Genomic DNA, 20,091 nt, shown 5'->3' on the forward strand with positions numbered 1-20,091 from the left:
TAGGGGGAACAAATCCAACGGAAAGGATTTGCCCTTCTCCCTGTTCGGAGATGGAACTAAAAGAGGGAGAGTGTTTTTTACTATTATTTTTACTGAATAGGAGGCCGGAGAGGAGGGAGGAGCAAAGAGATTTGGGGTCGCTTTGGCCTAAGTTGCGGAAGCTCCAAACCCAGGGGTAAGAAGGGAGGGGAGCTAGGAGAGCTGCCCGGAGGGATGCATTTGCAACGCAATCCCGCCCTCTTCAGGAAGTACGGGGGTATAAAGGTTTGCAGGCAGCTGGATTGGTGGAAGATTTGCCCTTTTTCTCTCCCTCTCTATCCATAAAAAGCTCTTCTCCAGAAAGACAGTGAGAAGCTTAAGTAAGAGACCTGGTAATTTATTTTATTTCATCCCTACTTTGCCAGCTTGGCGTAGTGGTTAAGAGTGGCGGGTTCTAATCCCGGTCTGATTCCTCACTCCACATCCACATGGAGCCAGCTGGGTGACCTTGTGCTAGTCCCAGTCCTGTTCTTGTCCTGGCAGAGCAGTTCTCTCAGAGCTCTCTCAGCCCAAACTACCTCACAGGGTGTTTGTTGTGGGGAGAGGAAGGGAAGGTGATCGTAAGCCGCTTTGAGACTCCTTCGGGTAGTGAAAAGCGGGATATAAAAACCAACTCTTCTTCTTTCTCCCCAGTGGGGACCCAAAGTGTCTTCCATCATACACCTGTCCTCCCACTTTATTCCCACAACAACCCTGTGAGGCCGGTTATGTGGAGTGTAATTGGTTCAAGGTCACGTCATGGACTTGGATGGCAGCATGGCGATTCTTACCCGGTCCTCCTACATCCTTATCTGATGAAATAACCACAACACCGCACTGGGTCTCCACAAAAAGTCAGGCCGACTCGGTGTTTAAAGCAGCTTGACAAGTAAGAAACCAGGGTGCCAAAGATCAGGGAGATCCAATCTGACCAAGGCAGCCTTGAACCAGACACTGTCTCTAGGTGGTGCATGTGGGATATTGGCCATGTTTAGAGCAGGTCCCCACACCTGATGCTGTTTCCAAAGGATCCTGGAGGATCATGCTAAGTGCATCCTCTGTGCATGTGCATTTTTTTTTTTACACTTTGGGGGAAATTTCCCCTCCCAAATTTTTGAAAAGTTTTTTTTTAACTTCATCCACAGATTTAGGTATCCACAGATGCTTGTGTAGGGGATGTATGGCTCTTTTGGCAGACGGCGATTGTGAGAGCCGGTTCTCTGCATCCTCAGAAAATGAGGGCAAAGAACAAGTCTACAAAATGACAAGAGTGAGTGAAACACTCCCCCCCCCTTAATTTATTATTATAGAGCAGGGGTAGTCAAACTGCGGCCCTCCAGATGTCCATGGACTACAATTCCCAGGAGCCCCTGCCAGCATTTGCTGGCAGGGGCTCCTGGGAATTGTAGTCCATGGACATCTGGAGGGCCGCAGTTTGACTACCCCTGTTATAGAGGGACCACTGGTGGGATCCAGCCCGGCTACTTTAGGTAAGTCAGAGTCACACAGAACCCGAGATTCCCCAACACTTCGACTGAAAGCCACTGATATAGCTTGTAAACGTCTCTTTAATAAAAAGGAACCTGGCAGAAAAGTGCGTTGCAAACCAAAGAGAGGACACCCTTCCTCCTGCAGACCCTTCGTTGGAGAGAGATCTGACAAAGGGTATGTTAAAAAAACACACACACAAATCCAACAAAACTTCCATAAAGGGAGCCCTGAGTGTTTACTACAAGCGCTAGGGGCCACGTACAAGGCTGAGAAGAAAATTCAGGAGGGCAGACAGCAGCTTCTAGGACTCCTGCCTTCTGACATGCACGGTGTGACCGGAAGCATCGAAGAGCCCATGGCCGGCACGGCTGTTCTGACATTAGGTAAAAGCCCTCGCTCAGTGTATGCGCCAGGCATATAACACAAGTTGTCAGCACTCGAACCCAGATGAGTTTTTCAGCTGGGGATCCCAGGCAGAGATTTGGCCCATGCACCCACCGAGCTATTGCTGGGAGAGGAGCCCAAGGAAATCAGATGCAGCAATCAGGGAAGAATTCTTCCGTCGACAAAGAGATGCTACTTCATGCTTCTGGGATGGCTTGCTCACCGGTCTGACCAAACGGGAGGTCAGATCCTGCTAAACGACTAATTGTTTTTTTTTGTTTTCGCATGGGCTACAATTCCCATGAGCCTCTGCCAGCATAGCCAATTGGCGGGGGCTCTTGGGAACTGTAGTCCATGGTCATCAGGAAAGCCACCCCATCTAGGGTTACAGCCTTCCGAGGAAGAAGACTTGGTGGATTCCACTCCAGAAACCGTCGGGCTGCCCCTCTTCCCTCTGTGATACGCAAGGCGCGTAAAGTACCCCTTCAAGGAGCTGAACGGGCAATACCAAAGCTGCCATCTACTGCCACGCCGTCTGCCGCCATCCAGGAGTGAACAGCAGTGGAGACAAACCTCAAAAAGCGTTGGCAGATTTCGAATTACCTCCCAAGTTTGCACTGAGTCGTTAAATGCCACAGAAACAAGAAGGAAGGGTCAGTAAACTGCAGAGGTGGAAGATGCTGCTGAAATAGCGACGAGGGATGCAATCAAAAGGAGACACAACAAAAAAATCCATTGGTCGTTTGCTGTACAGGATCATCTGACCTGGCTCCAGGTTACTGCGAATTGACTGGGTGGTACCCCGCTTTGGCGTAGAATAATTACGTGCCATTGAGTCCAGCTCCTTCCTCCATCTAAAACGGCTCTTTCGTGGGAGGAAAAGCCACTGCGATGGGAGGGTTCCCATCCTGTGTGGCCAAGTGGTGGGGTGCAGGACGCCATTGTGAAGGCGCCACACACCAAAGAGAGACCCGAGGATGACGCAGAAAGCACCACCGGCCTTCAGAGGCGGCTCGACATCTGGATGAATGTGATCATCCTTCACTCTGCTGCAGGACACACGGAGCAAATGTTCCTTCCCCTTCAAGTTTTAAGAAGCCCATTTCCTGTGGTTGAGTTTCTATCAGGCACACTGACACAGGCCGGCGTGGCCCATCGGCCTAATGGATCGGTGACGCCTGATCTGGCGGAAGGGAGCAGCATGGTTTGGGGTTGCTTGCTGCATACGGTGTTGGCCTCATGTCAGTTCCGGAATAGCCGGTGCCCATGAGAAGGGGCAGCTCACAGATTGTGGGCCTTCACTGACGGGAGCTTAGCCTGTCCACAGAGCTGGCCCACGTTTGACGACTTGGAGAAATGCAGAGCTCTGTAAAACTTCAGTAAGACACTGCAGGTCTGTATTCATAACCGGCTCTCCACCCCATTCCCCACCCTAAAGTTGGGACTCAAAGCAGCTTAGAACATGATCCTTTCTTCCTCTGTGGGACAAGGCCAAGCCCCGCTGTGGGCTTCCATGGCAGGAGTGGGGATTTGAACCCAGATCTTCCAGGATCTGAGTCTGTCCACCACATTAGCTCTTAGCAGTGTGTGTTCTGTTAACCTTCATGACGGGAAAGGGGGCTGGCCTGAAACCTACCTGCTTTTTTGAGGCTGGGAGGTCCAAAGGACAAAACACGGAGAGGCACAAGTGCTATACAAGCCTGGCAAACAGCAGTGTGGAGCAAATCGAAATGTGCCTATGAACATGGGAAGTTCTGTCTGGCTGACGTGACTCACAGCGGCAGCTGGAATTATCCACTGGGAGTACGTCTCATCTCTTTAAAGGCACCGAGGACTGTCAGGGAAGCTGGATGCAAAATTTGGTGACATCTAGCTTCTGGCTCCTAAGGATGTTAGGTGATCAGATGGTGGGGAGAAACTGTGACTGCTCCCCCCCCCCTCGAAAGCATCCCAAAATGGAGGAAATGCCATGTACGTTTCTGCAGAGCTAGGCACAGATGCAGCTTTAACCACAGTGCTTTCCTTAGGGAGGAGGTCCCTCCTAAGCAATGACTGGGCTATTTGGCAGGCCAGGAATAAGGCAAAATGCTAGAGGAGCGCGGACCGGGGCTCTCCGGGAAAAGCCACCGTCAATCCTGGAGCTGCGTCCGCATGGATTTCGGTGGGCAAATCCTGCCTCGAGATTTCACTGGGACGGTTCAATGACTCCAGTTTCCGCCTTGTAAACCAGAGAGTTTGATGGCTTGAGCTCGGCTCAAGTTCCCGGATGGCGTCGAGGGGAAGTCCCGCCCATGGAAGCCGCATCATTTCCTGCCGTTGTCCTGCTGGATGCCCTTCACCCACAGCTTCATGAAGTGGACCTCCTGCAACCGGGCTTGCAGCACGGAGTTGGGGTCGTAAGGGCTGTTGGAGCGCAAGTCCAGGTGGTGGGCCCCCTCCGGGATCACGATCGCCACCAGGCTGTCCGTGATGTTCTGGGTCACTCCGCCCCCGGACCAGGGGTCGAGCCCGCCATTGCTGCAAGAGAGAGGAAGGACAAGAAGCGTCAATCCTGCAGCAAGGAGAGGAGAGGAAGGCACAGGGGCATTCCAGGGGGCATCGTGGTTAAAAGTGTGGGACCGTGACAGAGGACACCTGGGTTCAAATCTTCCGCCTGCCCTAAAGTGCACTGTGTCCTCTCAAGCCTGACATAAGAGGATCAGAAGAGCCCAGCTGGATCAGACCAATGATCCAGCTGGTTGGGCATCCTGTCTCACCCAGTGGCCGAAAAGATTACAGAATCATCTTAGAGTGGGAAGGGGCCACAAAGGCCATCTAGTCCCACCCCCTGCTCAGTGCAGGATCAGCCTCCAGCATCCAGGATAAGGATCTGTCCATCCTCTGCTTGAAGATCGCCAGTGAGGGGGAGCTCCCCACCTCCTTACGCAGCCCATTCCACGGCTGAACTGCTCTGACTGCAAAAAAGGTTTTCCTGCATAGAGGCTGAGGTCTTCCCCTGATGCTGCCTCCTGGCTCTGAGATTCCAAGAATTAGTGCTTCTGAATGTGGAGGTTCCCCTCTGTCGACATGGCTAGTAGCCATTGACAGATTTTTCCTCAATGGATATATCTCATCCTCTTCTAAAGCAATTTATCCTACATCCTCGGGTGGTCAATCCCACATTTATTATTATTATTATTATTATTATTATTATTATTATTATTATTATTATTATTATTATTATTATTATTATTTTCTGCCACTCATGGCAGGCCGTCTTGTGGCGGGTTACATAATAAAACCCCACATAAAGCAGCAAAACCTCATAAAAAAACCATTAATATATTATTCACACGTTGTGTTAAGTAGTGTTTCCTTGGTGGACCAATTGTATTGGTATTAGACAGTATAAGGGGATGGGAGAGACCTCTGCTTGGGACAATTCCTGACAGAGCGGTTCCTCAGTGGAACAGGCTCCCTCGGGAGGTGGCGGGTTCTCCTTCTCTGAAGGTTTTTAAGCAGAGGCTGGAGAGCCATCTGACGGAGAGGCTGATTCTGTGAACTGAGGCAGATGGTGAGTGGGTGGGCAGACAGGACTGTGTCTCTGCTTGGTTCTTGTGACCCTTTCTTGCATGCCCAGGGAAATGCCAATCACCACTTTGCAGTTGGGTGATGAATTTCTTCCAGACCAGACTGGCCAGGTATTCTGGGGTTCTCTTTTTTTTGGGGGGGGGGCATCACCTGGGCATGGAATTGGGGTCAGTGTGGGTGGGCAGGTAGTTGTGATTTTCTTGCATTCTGCAGGGGGTTGGACTAGATGACACCGGAGGTCCCTTCCAACTCCATGATTCTAGACCCTGGAGAACCAATCCTGCCCTCGATGGACAAACTCAGGATAAGGCAAGCTCCATGTACTCCCAAGAAAGAACTCAGAAAAGCACCCTCTTCTCAGGGTGGCTACTGTTGGCAAGGGAGGGGGGGCCCCGTTGGAAGGCCTGGCTCCCCGCCGAAAATGCAAAAAGGGTTTCCGAATCTGTTCAGTGAAGCCCGCAGCATATTTTCGGAGGGAGTCTCACCTAAAGAGAATGTTGGTGTGTGAGCTGATGTTTCTCCCCCCGTAGGAAGTGGGGATCCAGGAGGGGCGAGGCCTCACGCCCCAGACCTTGTAGCAGTTGTCCGAGTAGGCGCCCAAGTCCCACTTCTGAGGCTCGAACATGTCGTTGACGCCATCCGAGCACATGGGCATCACCATTTCTGTGCACGCCTATGCAGCAAGGGGGGGGGGCGAAGAGAGAGAAACAGCACGGTTAGCTTTGTACGCGCATCTTGTTAATGTACATGTGTGTTTATCGTATTTGTGAGGGACGGGAGGCTGAGAGAGCCCTGAGATTACTGAAGAAGAAGAGTTGGTTCTTATATGCTGATTTTCTCTGCCCGAAGGAGGCTCAAAGCAGTCTACAATCTCCTTCCCTTCCTCTCCCCACAACAGACACCCTGTGAGGGAGGGGAGGCTGACAGAACCCTGATATCACTGAAGAAGATTTGGTTCTTATAAGGCCCAGACAGAAGGTGATGGGGAAAACATCCACCTGAGACACCGGAGAGGCATGAAGTAAGGCTGTAGCTCAGTGGGAGAGCCTCTGCTTGGTACACAGAAGGTCCCAGGTTCAATCCCCGGCTTCTCCAGTTGAAAGGACCAGGCAGGAGGTGATGGGAAAGATCTCTGCTTGAGACCCTGGAGAGTAGGCCTGGCTCAGTGGTAGAGCCTCTGCTTGGCATGCAGGTCTCAGGTTCTATCCCTGGAATCTCCCGTTAAAGGGACTAGGGAGGAGGTGATGGGAAAGACCTTTGCCTGAGACCCTGGATAGGAATGAAGTGAGGCTGTAGCTCAGTAGAAGAGCATCTGCTTGGTATGCAGAAAGTCCCAGGTTCAATCCCCAGCATCTCCAGATAAAAGGATCAGGCAGGAGGTGATTGGAAAAACCTCCACCTGAGACACCAGAGAGCCATGGAGAGGGGGCCTGGCTCAGTGGTAGAGCCTCTGCTCGGCATGCAGAAGGTCCCAGGTTCTATCCCTGGAATCTCCCGTTAAAAGGACCAGGGAGGAGGTGATGGGAAAGACCTCCACCTGAGACACTGGAGAGCTGCTGCCAGGCTGAGTAGCCAATACTGACACAGACTCAGTATACAGCAGCTTCGAGGCCTGGCGTCCAAACCTTCACCACTGTCAGGCCATCCAGGTGGGTTTCTCTCTTGTGTTCTGTCTCGGGTGCTGCCACGGAACGGCGGGGGGAGGGACACGCACCTGGTAATACCAGCCCTGCATCCCGAGGCTCTGCGTGGCCGTCTGCGACAAGTTGAAGCACGACGTGTCGCCGGAGTAGTTGTAATAGACATTAGCGGCCTGGAAGATGTTTTTCAGGAGGGCTTTGTCGGAAACCTTGGGCGCCCGCAGGTATTCGCAAACCACCTGGGGAGGGGAGGGGAGGGGAGGGGAGGGGGGTGGAAAAATAAGGAGGAGGGGAAAGAAATGTAAGTTCAAGAGCAGCCTGGCCCCAAGATGGGGAATCATCAAAACATCTGAGAAGCAATACTAGATCAGGCCAATAAAGCAGTGCAGGGGTAGTCACAACCTGTGGCCTTCCAGATGTCCATGGACTACAATTCCCATGAGCCCCTGCCAGTGTTTGCTGGCAGGGGCTCATGGGAATTGTAGTCCATGGACATCTGGAGGACCGCAGGTTGACTACCCCTGATCTAGTGCAACACTTAGGAAGTCTACGAGCAGGGCCAAAACTCCAGAAGCCCTCTCGCTCTTGACCCCCCCCCAAGCACCAAGAGGACAGACTATCACAGCCATGCTGGATCAGGCCACTGGCCCTCCCAGTCCAACACAGTGTCACATAGAAGAAGAAGAAGAGTTGGTTCTTATATGCCGCTTTTCCCTACCCGAACGAGGCTCAGAGCGGCTTACAGTCGCCTTCCCATTCCTCTCCCCACAACAGACACCCTGTGGGGTGGGTGAGGCTGAGAGAGCCCTGATATTACTGAAGAAGAAGAGTTGGCTCTTATATGCCGCTTTTCTCTACCCGAAGGAGTCTCAAAGCGGCTTACAGTCGCCTTCCCATTCCTCTCCCCACAACAGACACCCTGTGGGGTGGGTGAGGCTGAGAGAGCCCTGATATCACTGCCCGGTCAGAACAGTTTTATCAGTGCTGTGGCGAGCCCAAGGTCACCCAGCTGGTTGCATGTGGGGGAGCGCAGAATCGAACCTGGCATGCCAGATTAGAAGTCCACACTCCTAACCACTACACCAAACTGGCTCTCATAGTGGCCAAACAACGGTGTTGTTGTTATTCATGTTGTGTTGTGAACTGTTACTTGACAGATTGTGTTATGGTGTTCTATTGAAATGTGTACGTTGTAGATTGTTATAATGTTCCATGTAAATTTATACAACATTCCATATAAACCGCCCAGCGCTGCAAAGGATGGGAGGTATAAAAATCCAAATAAATAAATAAACAAACAAATAAACCCCATGGGCCAACAGGAGGTCCACCAGTGAGGCCGGAATTCCAGAACCAAGAATCCCCCTCCCCAGGAACACAGAGCATCAGCCCTATACAACCACAGCTACACGAACTGAGGCCTAAACTGAACAGAGGCTTCTTATCTGGCAAGCCGGGTTTGATTCCCTGCTCCTCCACGTTTATCCAGCTGGGTAACCTTGGGCTCGTCACAGCTCTGATAGTCCTGTTCTCCCGGAGCTGTCCTGTCAGGCCTCTCTCAGCCTCACTTACCTCCCAGGGTGCCTGTTTTGGGGAGAGGAAAGGGAAGCGATTGTCAGCCGCTTTCAGACTCATTCGAAGCACGGAATGACCCGTCAGTCAGTAATAGTCCAAGTAATATTACTTGAGACTCCTTCGGGCAGTGAAAAGTGGGGTATAAAAAACCCAGCTCTTCTTTACTGATCTTCACTGGAAAGGCAGCATGGTATAGCCCAATCCCATCAGATCTCAGGAACTGAGAAGAGTTATTTTTTATAGCCCGCTTTTCATGACCAGTAAGAGTCTCAAAGCGGCCTTCCTTTCCTCTCCCCACAATAGACATCCTGTGAGGTAGGTGGGACTGAGAGAGCTCTGACAGAACTGTGAGAGAGCTGTGACTAGCCCAAAGTCACCCAGCTGGCTGCAGGGGGGAGGAGTAGGGATTCAAACCGGGCTTTCCAGATTAGAAGGTGCCACTCCAAACCTCTATGTCACGCTGCCTCGGTAAGTAAAGCTGGAACGTACATGCAGAGGAAGGCTATGGCTGAATAGAATAGAATCATCAAGTTGAAAGGGACCTCGAGGGTCATCTAGCCCAACCCCCTGCACTACGCAGGAAATTCGTGACCACCTGCCTACCCGCAGTGAACCCCATTTCATGCCCAAATGATTCCCCCCCCCAAAAAAAAGGCAAATCACTTGTGCTTCTCACATGCCCTGAAAGCCCCTGGCTGGGATTGCCATAGGTTGGCTACAACCTGACTGGCACTCAAGTTTGGAGAAAGGTTTTTAATGTAGTGCATCGCTATTTCACTGGTTTTGGTTAAACTGTAAAGTTTCTTTGGGGTTTTTAAGGATTGTTTTTTACTGTATTTTCATAGAATCATAGAGTTGGAAGGGGCCATACGGGCCATCTAGTCCAACCCCCTGCTCTACGCAGGATCAGCCCAAAGCATCCTAAAGCATCCAAGAAAAGTGTGTATCCAAACTTTGCTTGAAGACTGCCAGTGAGGGGGAGCTCACCACCTCCTTAGGCAGCCTATTCCACTGCTGAACTACTCTGACTGTGAAATTTTTTTTCCTGATATCTAGCCTATATCGTTGTACTTGAAGTTTAAACCCATTACTGCGTGTCCTCTCCTCTGCAGCCAACAGAAACAGCATCCTGCCCTCCTCCAAGTGACAACCTTTCAAATACTTAAAGAGGGCTATCATGTCCCCTCTCAACCTCCTTTTCTCCAGGCTGAACATTCCCAAGTCCCTCAACCTATCTTCATAGGGCTTGGTCCCTTGGCCCCAGATCATCTTCGTCGCTCTCCTCTGTACCCTTTCAATTTTATCTACGTCCTTCTTGAATTGAGGCCTCCAGAACTGCACACAGTACTCCAGGTGTGGTCTGACCAGTGCCGTATACAATGGGACTATGACATCTTGTGATTTTGATGTGAGAGATGAATTGTTAGCCGCCGCGAGCCAGTTTACTGGGAGCAGCGGGATATAAATGTAAATAATAATGAATAAATAAATCCACCTGGATCTTAATTCCTCCAGCCACAGGACTGCTATTTCCTGTCGCGTCTCCATTATCTCTTCTGAATTATCTCATCCTGCTCTTAGGTTTGACGCTTTGCCCAACTAACCGCTGGGTGTGTTTCACACCTACTACTTGGGGCAAACCAATTACTCCTGAATTGAGCCTTGCTTGGCACCCGCCGGAAGACTTATTGAGATGAATCTCGGGCCTTCCCAACCCTCAGAGCTGCTTCTGAGGACTCCCAAGAGCTCTTTTGCTGCCACAGGAGGGCCACTCGGAACTGGAAGAGTGACTTTCAAAGCTGTGCTACTCCTGAGAGCCAGCGTGATGCGGTGGTTAGGATCCAGCACGGTTAAGAGCAGTGGCCTCTGATCTGGAGAGCCGGGTTTGATTCCCCTCTCGTCCACGTGCAGCCAGCTGGGTGACCTTGGGCCGCTCACAGTTCTCTCAGAGCTCTCCCAGCCCCATCTCCCTCTCAAGGTGCTTGCTTGTGGGGAGAGGAAGATGATCGTAAGCTGCTCAGAGATCCCTTTGGGGGATTAAGAAAAACAACTTCCCTCCTTCTTTCTCTCGACAGTTCTCTAAGAGCTCGCCTAGCCCCACCTATCGCACAGGGTGCCTGTTTTGGGGAGGGGAAGGGAAGGAGACTGGAAGCCACTTTGTGATTTCTTTGGGTAGTGAACAGCAGGGTACAAAAACCCGGGTTTTTCTCTTCGGTAAGCAGCAGCCCAGGAAGGGGGTTACAAGGCACAGAAAACCCCACTTCCCACAGGTTCTCCTCCACTCACAGTGGAGCGGATTAACCAGCTACATTCAGCGGTTTGAGCGGAGTCCTCCCCCTTAAGCTCTCCATGCACCTCTCCGCCACAGCTTGGATAATCACATTAGCTTTGTTACTGAAGCCGGCTCAGTTTCAAAAGCGGGGGGGAGTAGAAAAGAGTCAGCTAATGCCACGGTGGATGCCACCCAGAGTGATATGCATTCAGAGCAGAGCAATAAGGCAAAGAGAAGGAAGCCGTCTCAGGTTCGCGCACCGCTGAACCGAAGCAGCCCACCAAACGGCCTCGGTGACACATGCGCGCTCAGGACTACCGCAGGCCTTACAAAAGGAAGTGGTGGGTCAGCACAGGCAAGGAGCCCCCCCCCGCGGCCCAAGGGAGAGGAAGGAGAAAGACGCCTCCTGAAAAGAAATCAGCTTTTCTGGCTTGCGAAAATTATCACTGCCGCCAAATTGGAATGCCAAAGCTGCTCCCACGCCAGGCACCTGCCAAGGCAGGAAACGGAATTTAAACCGTAATTCAACTTTCCCTGTGAAAAAAAAATCTAGCCACGCTCATCCATCCGCCCCGGGCAAGATCCGACTTTTCCCGCACGCAGACTTAAGTCCTGTTCAGAGGAACAGACTTCTCTCAGGCTTTGTCCCGCCTTAACTCCACTTGCTAACAGCCAAACTTGCTCCAAAGATGTTTCCCAAAGGAACCAGGACTCCAAGTGGGGTCTGACCAATGCGGTATACAGCGGGATGATGACATCTTGTGATTTGGATGTGACGCCTCTGTTGATACAGCCCAAGACTGCATTTGCTTTCTTTACCGCCGCATCACAAGTCTGCTCATATTTAGCTTACAGTCCACAAGTATCCCAGGATCTCGTTCACGTACACTGAGACCCAGAAGTGTATCACCCATCTGGTATACATGCTTCTCAAAATCTACACACTTACTGATGGCGGCTTTTCAAATATCGAGGCTTATATCCACTCCTAGATATTGTGGGGATCAATCAGGCATGTTGCAGAGGGAAAATCTAAAGCACCCAAAATCAAAATGGAAATCGAATTCTGCACTTCTCCAGACTGGAAACCCTCTCTTTCCCCCTTTCAACAAAAGCCTCCATTCCTTCATAATTCTCAAACGGTAAAGATAAAGGTATCCCCTGTGCAAGCACCAAGTCATGTCTGACCCTTGGGGTGACACCCTCTAGCGTTCTCTTGACAGACTCAAGAGCCAAGCCCTGACACTGTCTCTTCTGACCAGCCACCCACAATCTGCCTGAGTTCATCAAATCAGCAATTCTGTTAGATGACTATCCAGGCTCTGCTTGAAAATTTCTGAAGGAGAACTCAGCACCTCCTGAGGAAGCCTGTTCCACTGAGGAACCACTCTAACTGTCAGGAACATCTTCCGGATGTTTAGACAGAATTTAGAATCATAGAGTTGAAAGGCACCTCCTGGGTCATCAACCCGCTGCACTATGCAGGACACTCACATGCCTATCGCTCATCCACTGTCACCTGCCACCCCCTTGAGCCTTCACAGAATCAGCCTCTCCGTCAGATGGCTCTCCAGCGTCTGTTTAAAAATCTCCAAAGATGGAGAACCCACCACCTCCCGAGGAAGCCTGTTCCACTGAGGAACCGCTCTCACTGTCAGGAACTTCTTCCGGGTGTTCAGATAGAATTTCTTTTGAATTAATTTCATCCCATTGGTCCTGGTCTGTCCCTCTGGGGCAAGAGAGAACAATTCTGCTCCCTCCTCCACATGGCAGCCTTTTAAATACTTGAAGATGGTTATCAAAGCCCCTCTTAGTAATGTTTCAGTAATCTTGATGAAGAGGAGGCTACAAAGGGGAGAGGGGAGATGGAGCTAGGGGAAGAGGAAAAGAGAGGGAGGCCCTGGCCTCAACAGTAGGCATTGCAGGCCCTAGAATCATAGAATCATAGAATCATAGAATCATAGAGTTGGAAGGGGCCATATAGGCCATCTAGTCCAACCCCCTGCTCAACGCAGGATCATAGAATCATAGAGTTGGAAGGGGCCATACAGGCCATCTAGTCCAACCCCCTGCTCAACGCAGGATCATAGAATCATAGAGTTGGAAGGGGCCATACAGGCCATCTAGTCCAACCCCCTGCTCAACGCAGGATCATAGAATCATAGAGTTGGAAGGGGCTATGCAGGCCATCTAGTCCAACCCCCTGCTCAACGCAGGACGCAGGCCCTGCCGAACCTTGACAGCTCGGCCACCCCATGCAGTTCCTAGGACATAGCAGCCTCTAGCAGAGAAGGGGAAAGAGACAGCACCCGTCTCACACCCTTCGCCCAATTACCTGAATCGGCCAAGCGGGGAGAGGCTGCAAGAAATTGGCCTTGTACGGGTAGTCCACCATTGCCAAGTTCACCCACGTTTCGCTCAGCCAGGCTTTGAAGGTGGCCACGTCTGCCGCGGTTTTCAAGGGGCTGCACAGCCGGAATGCGCAAGAGAGCCACCGCAGGCCTTCCGCTGGAGGAGAGAGAACAGAGAGAAACGCTGAGAAACGCTGCACGGGATGGGCTCTGGGAAGGTTGTGGCTGTGAGTGCCCTGCAGAGCATGACGTTGCCTCCCACAGGGTCAGAGGGCCCAGCCAGGTACCCATCCCAACTGGTAGTGGCTCTTCAAGGGTGTGGGCAGAGGGTCTTGGCCAAAGGAGGGGAATCCAGGGCATTTCACATGTAAGCATAACTGCAGACCTTCCCTGGTAATCGAGCCACCATGGAGTTGGAAGGGGCCAGACAGGCCATCTAGCCCAACCTCCTGCTCAAGGCAGGATCAGCCTCAAGCCTCAGGGAAAAGGATGTGTCCAGCCGCAGCTTGAAGACAGACACACCTACTTGAAAGCCAGCTTGGTGTAGTGGTTAGGAGTGCGGACTTCTAATCTGCGCTCCCCGACATGCAACCAGCTGGGTGACCTTGGGCTCCCCACGGCACTAATAAAACTGTTCTGACTGAGCAGGAATATCAGGGCTCTCTCAGCCTCACCTGCCTCACAGGGTGTCTGTTGTGGGGAGAGGAAAGGGAAGGTGATTGGAAGCCACTTTGAGACTCCTTCAGGTAGAGAAAAGCAGCATATAAAAAACAATTCTTCTTCTCTTCTTCTCTCCTTCTCCTTCTCCTATTGGATTGGAGAATCTGAGCTGGATTCCCCCTGGGCAGACCCCACCTGGAGTCCTGTGTGCAGTTCTGAAGGACGTGGACACAATAGAGAGGGTGCGGAGGAGAGTGACAAGGAGGATCAGGGCCTGGGGGTCAAGATCTATGAGGAAAGCCCTATGAGGACCAAGCCCTGAGGGAGCTGGGGATATTCAACCTGCAGAAGACGAAGTCGAGAGGGGACATGGTTTCAGGAAAGGTTCTTGGCAAGGTTCTGATGGGTAAACTAGAGGATTGCAGACCAGATTTTCGGATGGTTAGATAGGATTGGGAACTGGTTAGAAAACCACAATCAAAGTGTCATTGTCAATGGCGTTTCCTCAGAGTGAAGGCAGATTAGCAGTGGGGTCCCATAGACCTTGGTCCTGGCCGGTGCAAGAACCAAATAATCCCATCCTGGTCCTTGAATCTGGCAAACCACTTTGTTAGGCTGCATGCTAATCCGCTTTCTGGCAACAAGGACTAGTTTATGAAACCGGAGCAGTGGGCGTTGGCGTTCCCCGCTCTCGGCTCAGAGGAAACGTCCCACGGTTCTTGGTGCTCCTCCCTCCGACCACATTCTGCTCAGGAATTTTCCTTACATAACAAGGCAAGGCGAACTGTATGTTGCCGGCGGAGCTGAAGAACGAATCCAGAATGCTCCTCGGTGGCAGAGGAAGCTCAGAGAGAGTCCTACTGTGTGCCAGGCGAATTTCTGGGCATGGAGGGGGGGGGGGGGATGCTGATAAAATCAAGAGTGTTCCCGAGCTCCTAGAATCATAGAGTTGGAAGGGGCCAGACAGACCATTTACTCCAGTGGTGGCCAAACTAATGGGGCTCATGGGAATTGTGGTCCATGGACATCTGGAGAGCCACAGTTCGCCATTCCTGATTCTAGTTCAACCTCTTGCTTAATCTAGGATCAGCCTAAAGCATCCATGAGAAGTATCTGTCCCGTCACTGCTTGAAGACCTCCACGGAGGAGATGCTCACCACCTCCTTATGTAGCCGATTCAACCACTGAGCCACTCTGGCTGTGAAAATTGTATTCCTTATATCTAACCAGTATTGCTCTACATGTAGGCTAAGCCCAGTACTGCAGGTCTTGCTGCCGAGAAAAAAATCCTTTCGAAACCAGGGCTCACCGGAACCTCGTTATAGCTTTCCATCGGTGCTTAAAGGAGACACGCTTGCCTGTGGTTGATTCCCTCTGGATTCATCTGGCTTAGCACCAAGATCTGTTAATATGATAAAGGGGCTTTTCACTGATGCTTTTCGCCTTGTGCTCCTCAAGCCTTTTCCCGGCATAAATACTTCAAGATAGCGGTCCCCAACCTTCTAGTAGAGAGAGCCGGCGGCCTGGCCACCGCAGCTGCACATAAACGCGCACGTGCAGTTGCCGCACATGCATGTTTTCGCCACTAGGTGGCACTAACATGCATGCGCAGAGCTGCCAGATGTGCGCGTTTTCGCCAGGAGGGGGCGCAAACACGCACGTGCGTTTGCGTCACTGGCATGCCGGCGGCCGCACCTGCCTCTTTTCCCCCCTCTCACTGCAGGGGGGGTAGGCAGGTGCGGTCGCTGACGGCCCGATACTATGGCCTTCACGGCCCGGTACCGGGCCACGGACCGGGGGTTGAGGACCCCCACTTCAAGAAACAAGGTGTGCATTCCGGCAGAGCGTTCCTCCTCCCGCTCGCTGCCTACCTGTGGAAGCCAGGCGGTTGATGGCCGCCCAGGAGTTCCGGATGCTTTCCGCACAGCAGTCGCCGCTCTTCTGGAAGTCCTGAGTCACTATGTTGTAAAAGGTGCCGCAGGGAACCAAGTCCTCAAACTGCCAGATGGGGGCCGAGGCGGCGAGAGCACTGTGGATGGAAGCAAGAGAGGCAAGTTCCCAAGCAGGCCTCCTCAAGCGCCTCTGGAGAAAACACCCTATGTCAGTGGTCCCCAACCTTTCTGAGGTTGGGGACCGGCAGGGCATTGGGGTGCGGCCCGCGGCCCGCACACGGGCCACGCCCCCGCATCGGGCCGCGCCCGCGAGCCGCACCCGCACATCGGCGCGGCCCGGCCCCGATTCCTTCTCCCCGCCCTCCCGCAGTAAGAAGCTTCCCGAGCCGCAAGCTTGCAGCCTGGGAAGTTTTTTACTGCGGGGGGGGGGGCGGGGAGAGGGAGCCGCGGCCCGGCGCCATGGCCTTCGCGGCCTGGCACCGGGCCGCGGCCCGCAGGTTGGTGACCACTGCCCTATGTGTTTCAAGTGGGTCGGCCTGTTGGTCATTGAATCACAGAGTGGGAAGGGGCCAGACAGACCACCTAGTCCAACAACAAGCTCAGTGCAGGGTCAACCTCAAGCATCCAGGATAAGGATCTGTCCAGCCGCTGCTTGAAGACCGCCAGTGAGAGGGAGCTCCCCACCTCCTTAGGCAGCCTATTCCACTGCTGAACTAGACTCCTAGAATCCTAGAGTGGGAAGGGGCCCCAAAGGCCATCTAGCCCAACCCCCTGCTCAACGCAGGATCAGCCCTAAGCATCCAAGAAAAGTGTGTATCCAACCTTTGCTTGAAGACTGGCAGGGAGGGGGAGCCCCCCACCTCCTTAGGCAGCCCATTCCACGGCTGAACTAGACTCCTAGAATCCTAGAGTGGGAAGGGGCCATAAAGGCCATCTAGTCCCACCCCATGCTCAATGCAGGATTAACCTCAAGCATCCACCTGCTACTTGAAGATCACCAGTGAGGGGAACCTCACCACCTCAGGCAGCCCATTCCTCTGTTCAACTACTCTGACTTTGAATTTTTTCTCCTGATATCTAACTTGTCCTGTTCTATATGTAGTTTAAATACATTACTGCAGGTCCTCTCCTCTGCAGCCAACAGGAACCGCTCCCTGCCCTCTTCGAAATGACAAGCATTCAGATAGTTGAAGAGAGGTCTTTCGCATCACCTACCATTGGGCTCAAGAGAGTTAGCTTGGTTTAGTGGTTAAGAGTGGTGGAGTCTAATCTCAAAAACCGGGTTTAACTCCCTACTCTTCCATAGAATCATAGAGTTGGAAGGGGCCATACAGGCCATCTAGCCCAACCCCCTGCTCAACGCAGGATCAGCCCTAAGCATCCTAAAGAATCCAAGAAAAGTGTGTATCCAACCTTTGCTTGAAGACTGCCAGTGAGGGGGAGCTCACCACCTCCTTAGGCAGCCTATTCCACTGCTGAACTACTCTGACTGTGAAAATCTTTTTCCTGATATCTAGCCTATATTGTTGTACTTGTAGTTTAAACCCATTACTGCGTGTCCTTTCCTCTCCATATGCAATCAGTTGGGTGATCTTGGGCTAGTCATAATCCAGTTAGAGCTGCTTTGCAGTTCTGTCAGAGCTCTCTCAGCCCCACCTCCCTCACAGGGTGTCTGTTGGGGGAGAGGAAAGGAAGGCTGAGTGTAAGCTGTTTTGAAACTCCTTCGGATAGTGAAATGCAGAGCATAAAAACCAACTCTTCTTCTTAACTGGGGATGCTGGGGATTGAACCTGGGACCTTCCGTGTGCTAATCAGAGGCTCTTCCACTGAGCCATGTCCCTTCCTCCAGCACACAGTTATGCATGTCCTGTTCTTCCCGAGAAACCTCAAGAGTTCTATGTCAGTGTTGGACCTCATTTGCAACACTCACCCAGCTACCATGTGGGGGTACTTCATTCGAAACCAGGCAGCGAGCATCCCTCCGTAGGACCCCCCAATGGCCACGACAGGGGTGTCCTGGGCTCCAGGGATAATCTTCTTCAGATGCTGCACGAGGACCGCGAAGTCCGCCAGAGCTTGCTCCGACGTCAGGTAGTTCAAGTATCTGGCGTCCTGAAATAAGACAGGAGAGCGGTTGAGTCAAAGGACAAGGACCTGAAGTCTGTCACGCTCCAAAGCATCATCCCTCATGCTGGTTGAGGGGAAAGGGAGAGACAGTCACGGTGTGGGGAGTCAGTGAAGGATGTGACACAACTCACTTTGTAACAGATCCAATGGCCCCCTAGGAGCCACAGGCCGCTTCTCTGCAAGCTCCACCCACATGGCCATGTACTTTTCATAGAATCATAGAGTTGGAAGGGACGTCATAGAGTTGGAAGAGACCCCTGCACTATGCAGGACACTCACAACCCTATCGCTCATCTACTGTCACCTGCCACTCCCTTGAGCCTTCACAGAATCAGCCTCTCCGTCAGATGGCTCTCCAGCCTCTGCTTAAAAATCTCTAAAGATGGAGAAACCACCACCTCCCGAGGAAACCTGTTCCACTGAGAAACCGCTCTGACTGTCAGGAACTTCTTCCGGATGTTTATGGCACAGCAAGGATTTGGGCCCAAAGGGAGCCACAGCTTGCCTATGAGCAGAACTCTATAGCAGTTTTCATGGCGAATTTGTACCATTCTCCTGTGTGGCTGAACTACCAACAAAAGTGCCTTTGTCGTGGCAGACATTCGCAGCACCGCTGTATCCCAGCTTGCCCTGACACCTCCAGAGTGCTCATTTTCTCATGTGTAAGGTGGTGCTTTGGCCATCTGTGGCTCGAGAGTACCTGAAAGACCCTGGGAGTCCTTCAGATCAGGGGTCCCGAACAGGGTGCCCAGCGGCGTTTTGAAAAAGTGGGCAGGGCTTTTGCCCAGCAGGGTTTCCGACAGGCTGCCCAGATTTTTTCAGAATTTGCTTTGGAAGCAGCAGCCGCTATAAAATAACGATCTTTGCTGTGTGACCGAAGACGTGCACGGGAAAATGTTCTTGAACGATATGTTCATTATAAAAAGCATCTTTTTAAAAAGATCTACTGCTTGAAATGTGGATGGTTTACTATTGGAGTTCATCCCTCATAATTTTGCTGGCTCTGCCTTCTGTGGCAGCTGTTTTGTGGCCGGCTGGACCCCTGTGGCTGCCATTTTGTGCCAGAATTTCAAAGAGCCCACAGTCTCAAAAAGGTTGGGGCTCCCTGCTTTAGATGCCAAGACCTTTAATTTGACTCCAAAACTGGATCGATTGCTCGGCAAGATGGCGTCCAGATAGAAACACCGGCTATCCCGCTCCGCAAGTTATATTTTATTCTGTTATTTTACTCTGCTAATTGAAGTTTCCTGAAGGTCTGTGGCTGTGTGCTATCTTGTGCTATCTTGTGCTACTCTGAACTGAAGGCATTCCTCAATCTTATTTTGTTAATTATACCAACCACGGAAGAGCAGCGCTTATCAAGGAGTGCCTCCTTAGCAGAGGGCCATAAATCGCAGCCTAACTTCAAGCTCTCCAATAGGCAGCTTTAGTATAAAAGGGGAGAATTTTTTTTCTTCAATAACCACTGTTTTACAGAACTACAAAGTTACAAAAAATTGTTTTCAGCTTGGAGCAATTTTCTGCTTGTCTGCTTACCTGTTCCTTTAACTAATTGTCCAAGTATCTCTGCTGCCACTCATCATATGGGAATGGGAGTAAAACGCAGGTGTGAAGAGGATTTAAACTTGCCAGCCCAAAAACAGACGAGAATAGGGGATTACTTTGTGACCAGCAATGCCTCAACATTTAGCATTCCCACCAAGAACCGTTTTACTCCTCTGGCAGAAACTGAAGAAAACCTAAACTTAAATCCAAACAATTCACTCCTAGAAGCTGACAGTAAAGGAGGCACAGAAAACCTTGCAGGAGAACTCTTGGAGCTGACTGCAAGAACAGTGGAGAGTATTTTCTGCGCGTTGAAAAGGAACTGCTATCTACTCGAAAAACTTACCCAGACAGTTTCAAGGCTAGTCACCCTGAGGGAGTCCAAATTAGACTCTAATGGGCCTCTCCCTCAGCCATCTTATTATCCTTCTGGTTCAACCACAAGGACCTGTGAGAATCCTTACACAAGGCAGTCAGAAGACAAAAGAAAACTCCAACACCTGATTTTACAACCATGTAAAGTCTGCCTGGTTATCTGCCGGTACAAGGGGTGGGTCCCCCCTTGG

General features: G+C 51.6%; 1 protein-coding gene across 1 annotated transcript in view; it reads right to left on the bottom strand.

The window, feature by feature from the left end:
* Positions 1-1,539: 1,539 nt before the first annotated feature.
* The window catches only part of PRCP (prolylcarboxypeptidase), a 49,811-nt gene continuing 31,259 nt past the window's right edge, over positions 1,540-20,091 (bottom strand). Inside the window, exons 4-9 of the mRNA XM_077341361.1 lie at positions 17,784-17,965; positions 15,833-15,990; positions 13,286-13,458; positions 7,178-7,342; positions 5,949-6,136; positions 1,540-4,410 (exon numbers count right to left, since the gene is read on the bottom strand). Of these exons, the coding sequence (XP_077197476.1) occupies positions 4,197-4,410; positions 5,949-6,136; positions 7,178-7,342; positions 13,286-13,458; positions 15,833-15,990; positions 17,784-17,965 (1,080 nt within the window). The 3' untranslated portion in view covers positions 1,540-4,196. The remainder of the gene's footprint in view (positions 4,411-5,948; positions 6,137-7,177; positions 7,343-13,285; positions 13,459-15,832; positions 15,991-17,783; positions 17,966-20,091) is intronic.

Source organism: Paroedura picta, chromosome 6 (genome assembly GCF_049243985.1).
Source record: "Paroedura picta isolate Pp20150507F chromosome 6, Ppicta_v3.0, whole genome shotgun sequence".
Classification (NCBI taxonomy): domain Eukaryota; kingdom Metazoa; phylum Chordata; class Lepidosauria; order Squamata; family Gekkonidae; genus Paroedura; species Paroedura picta.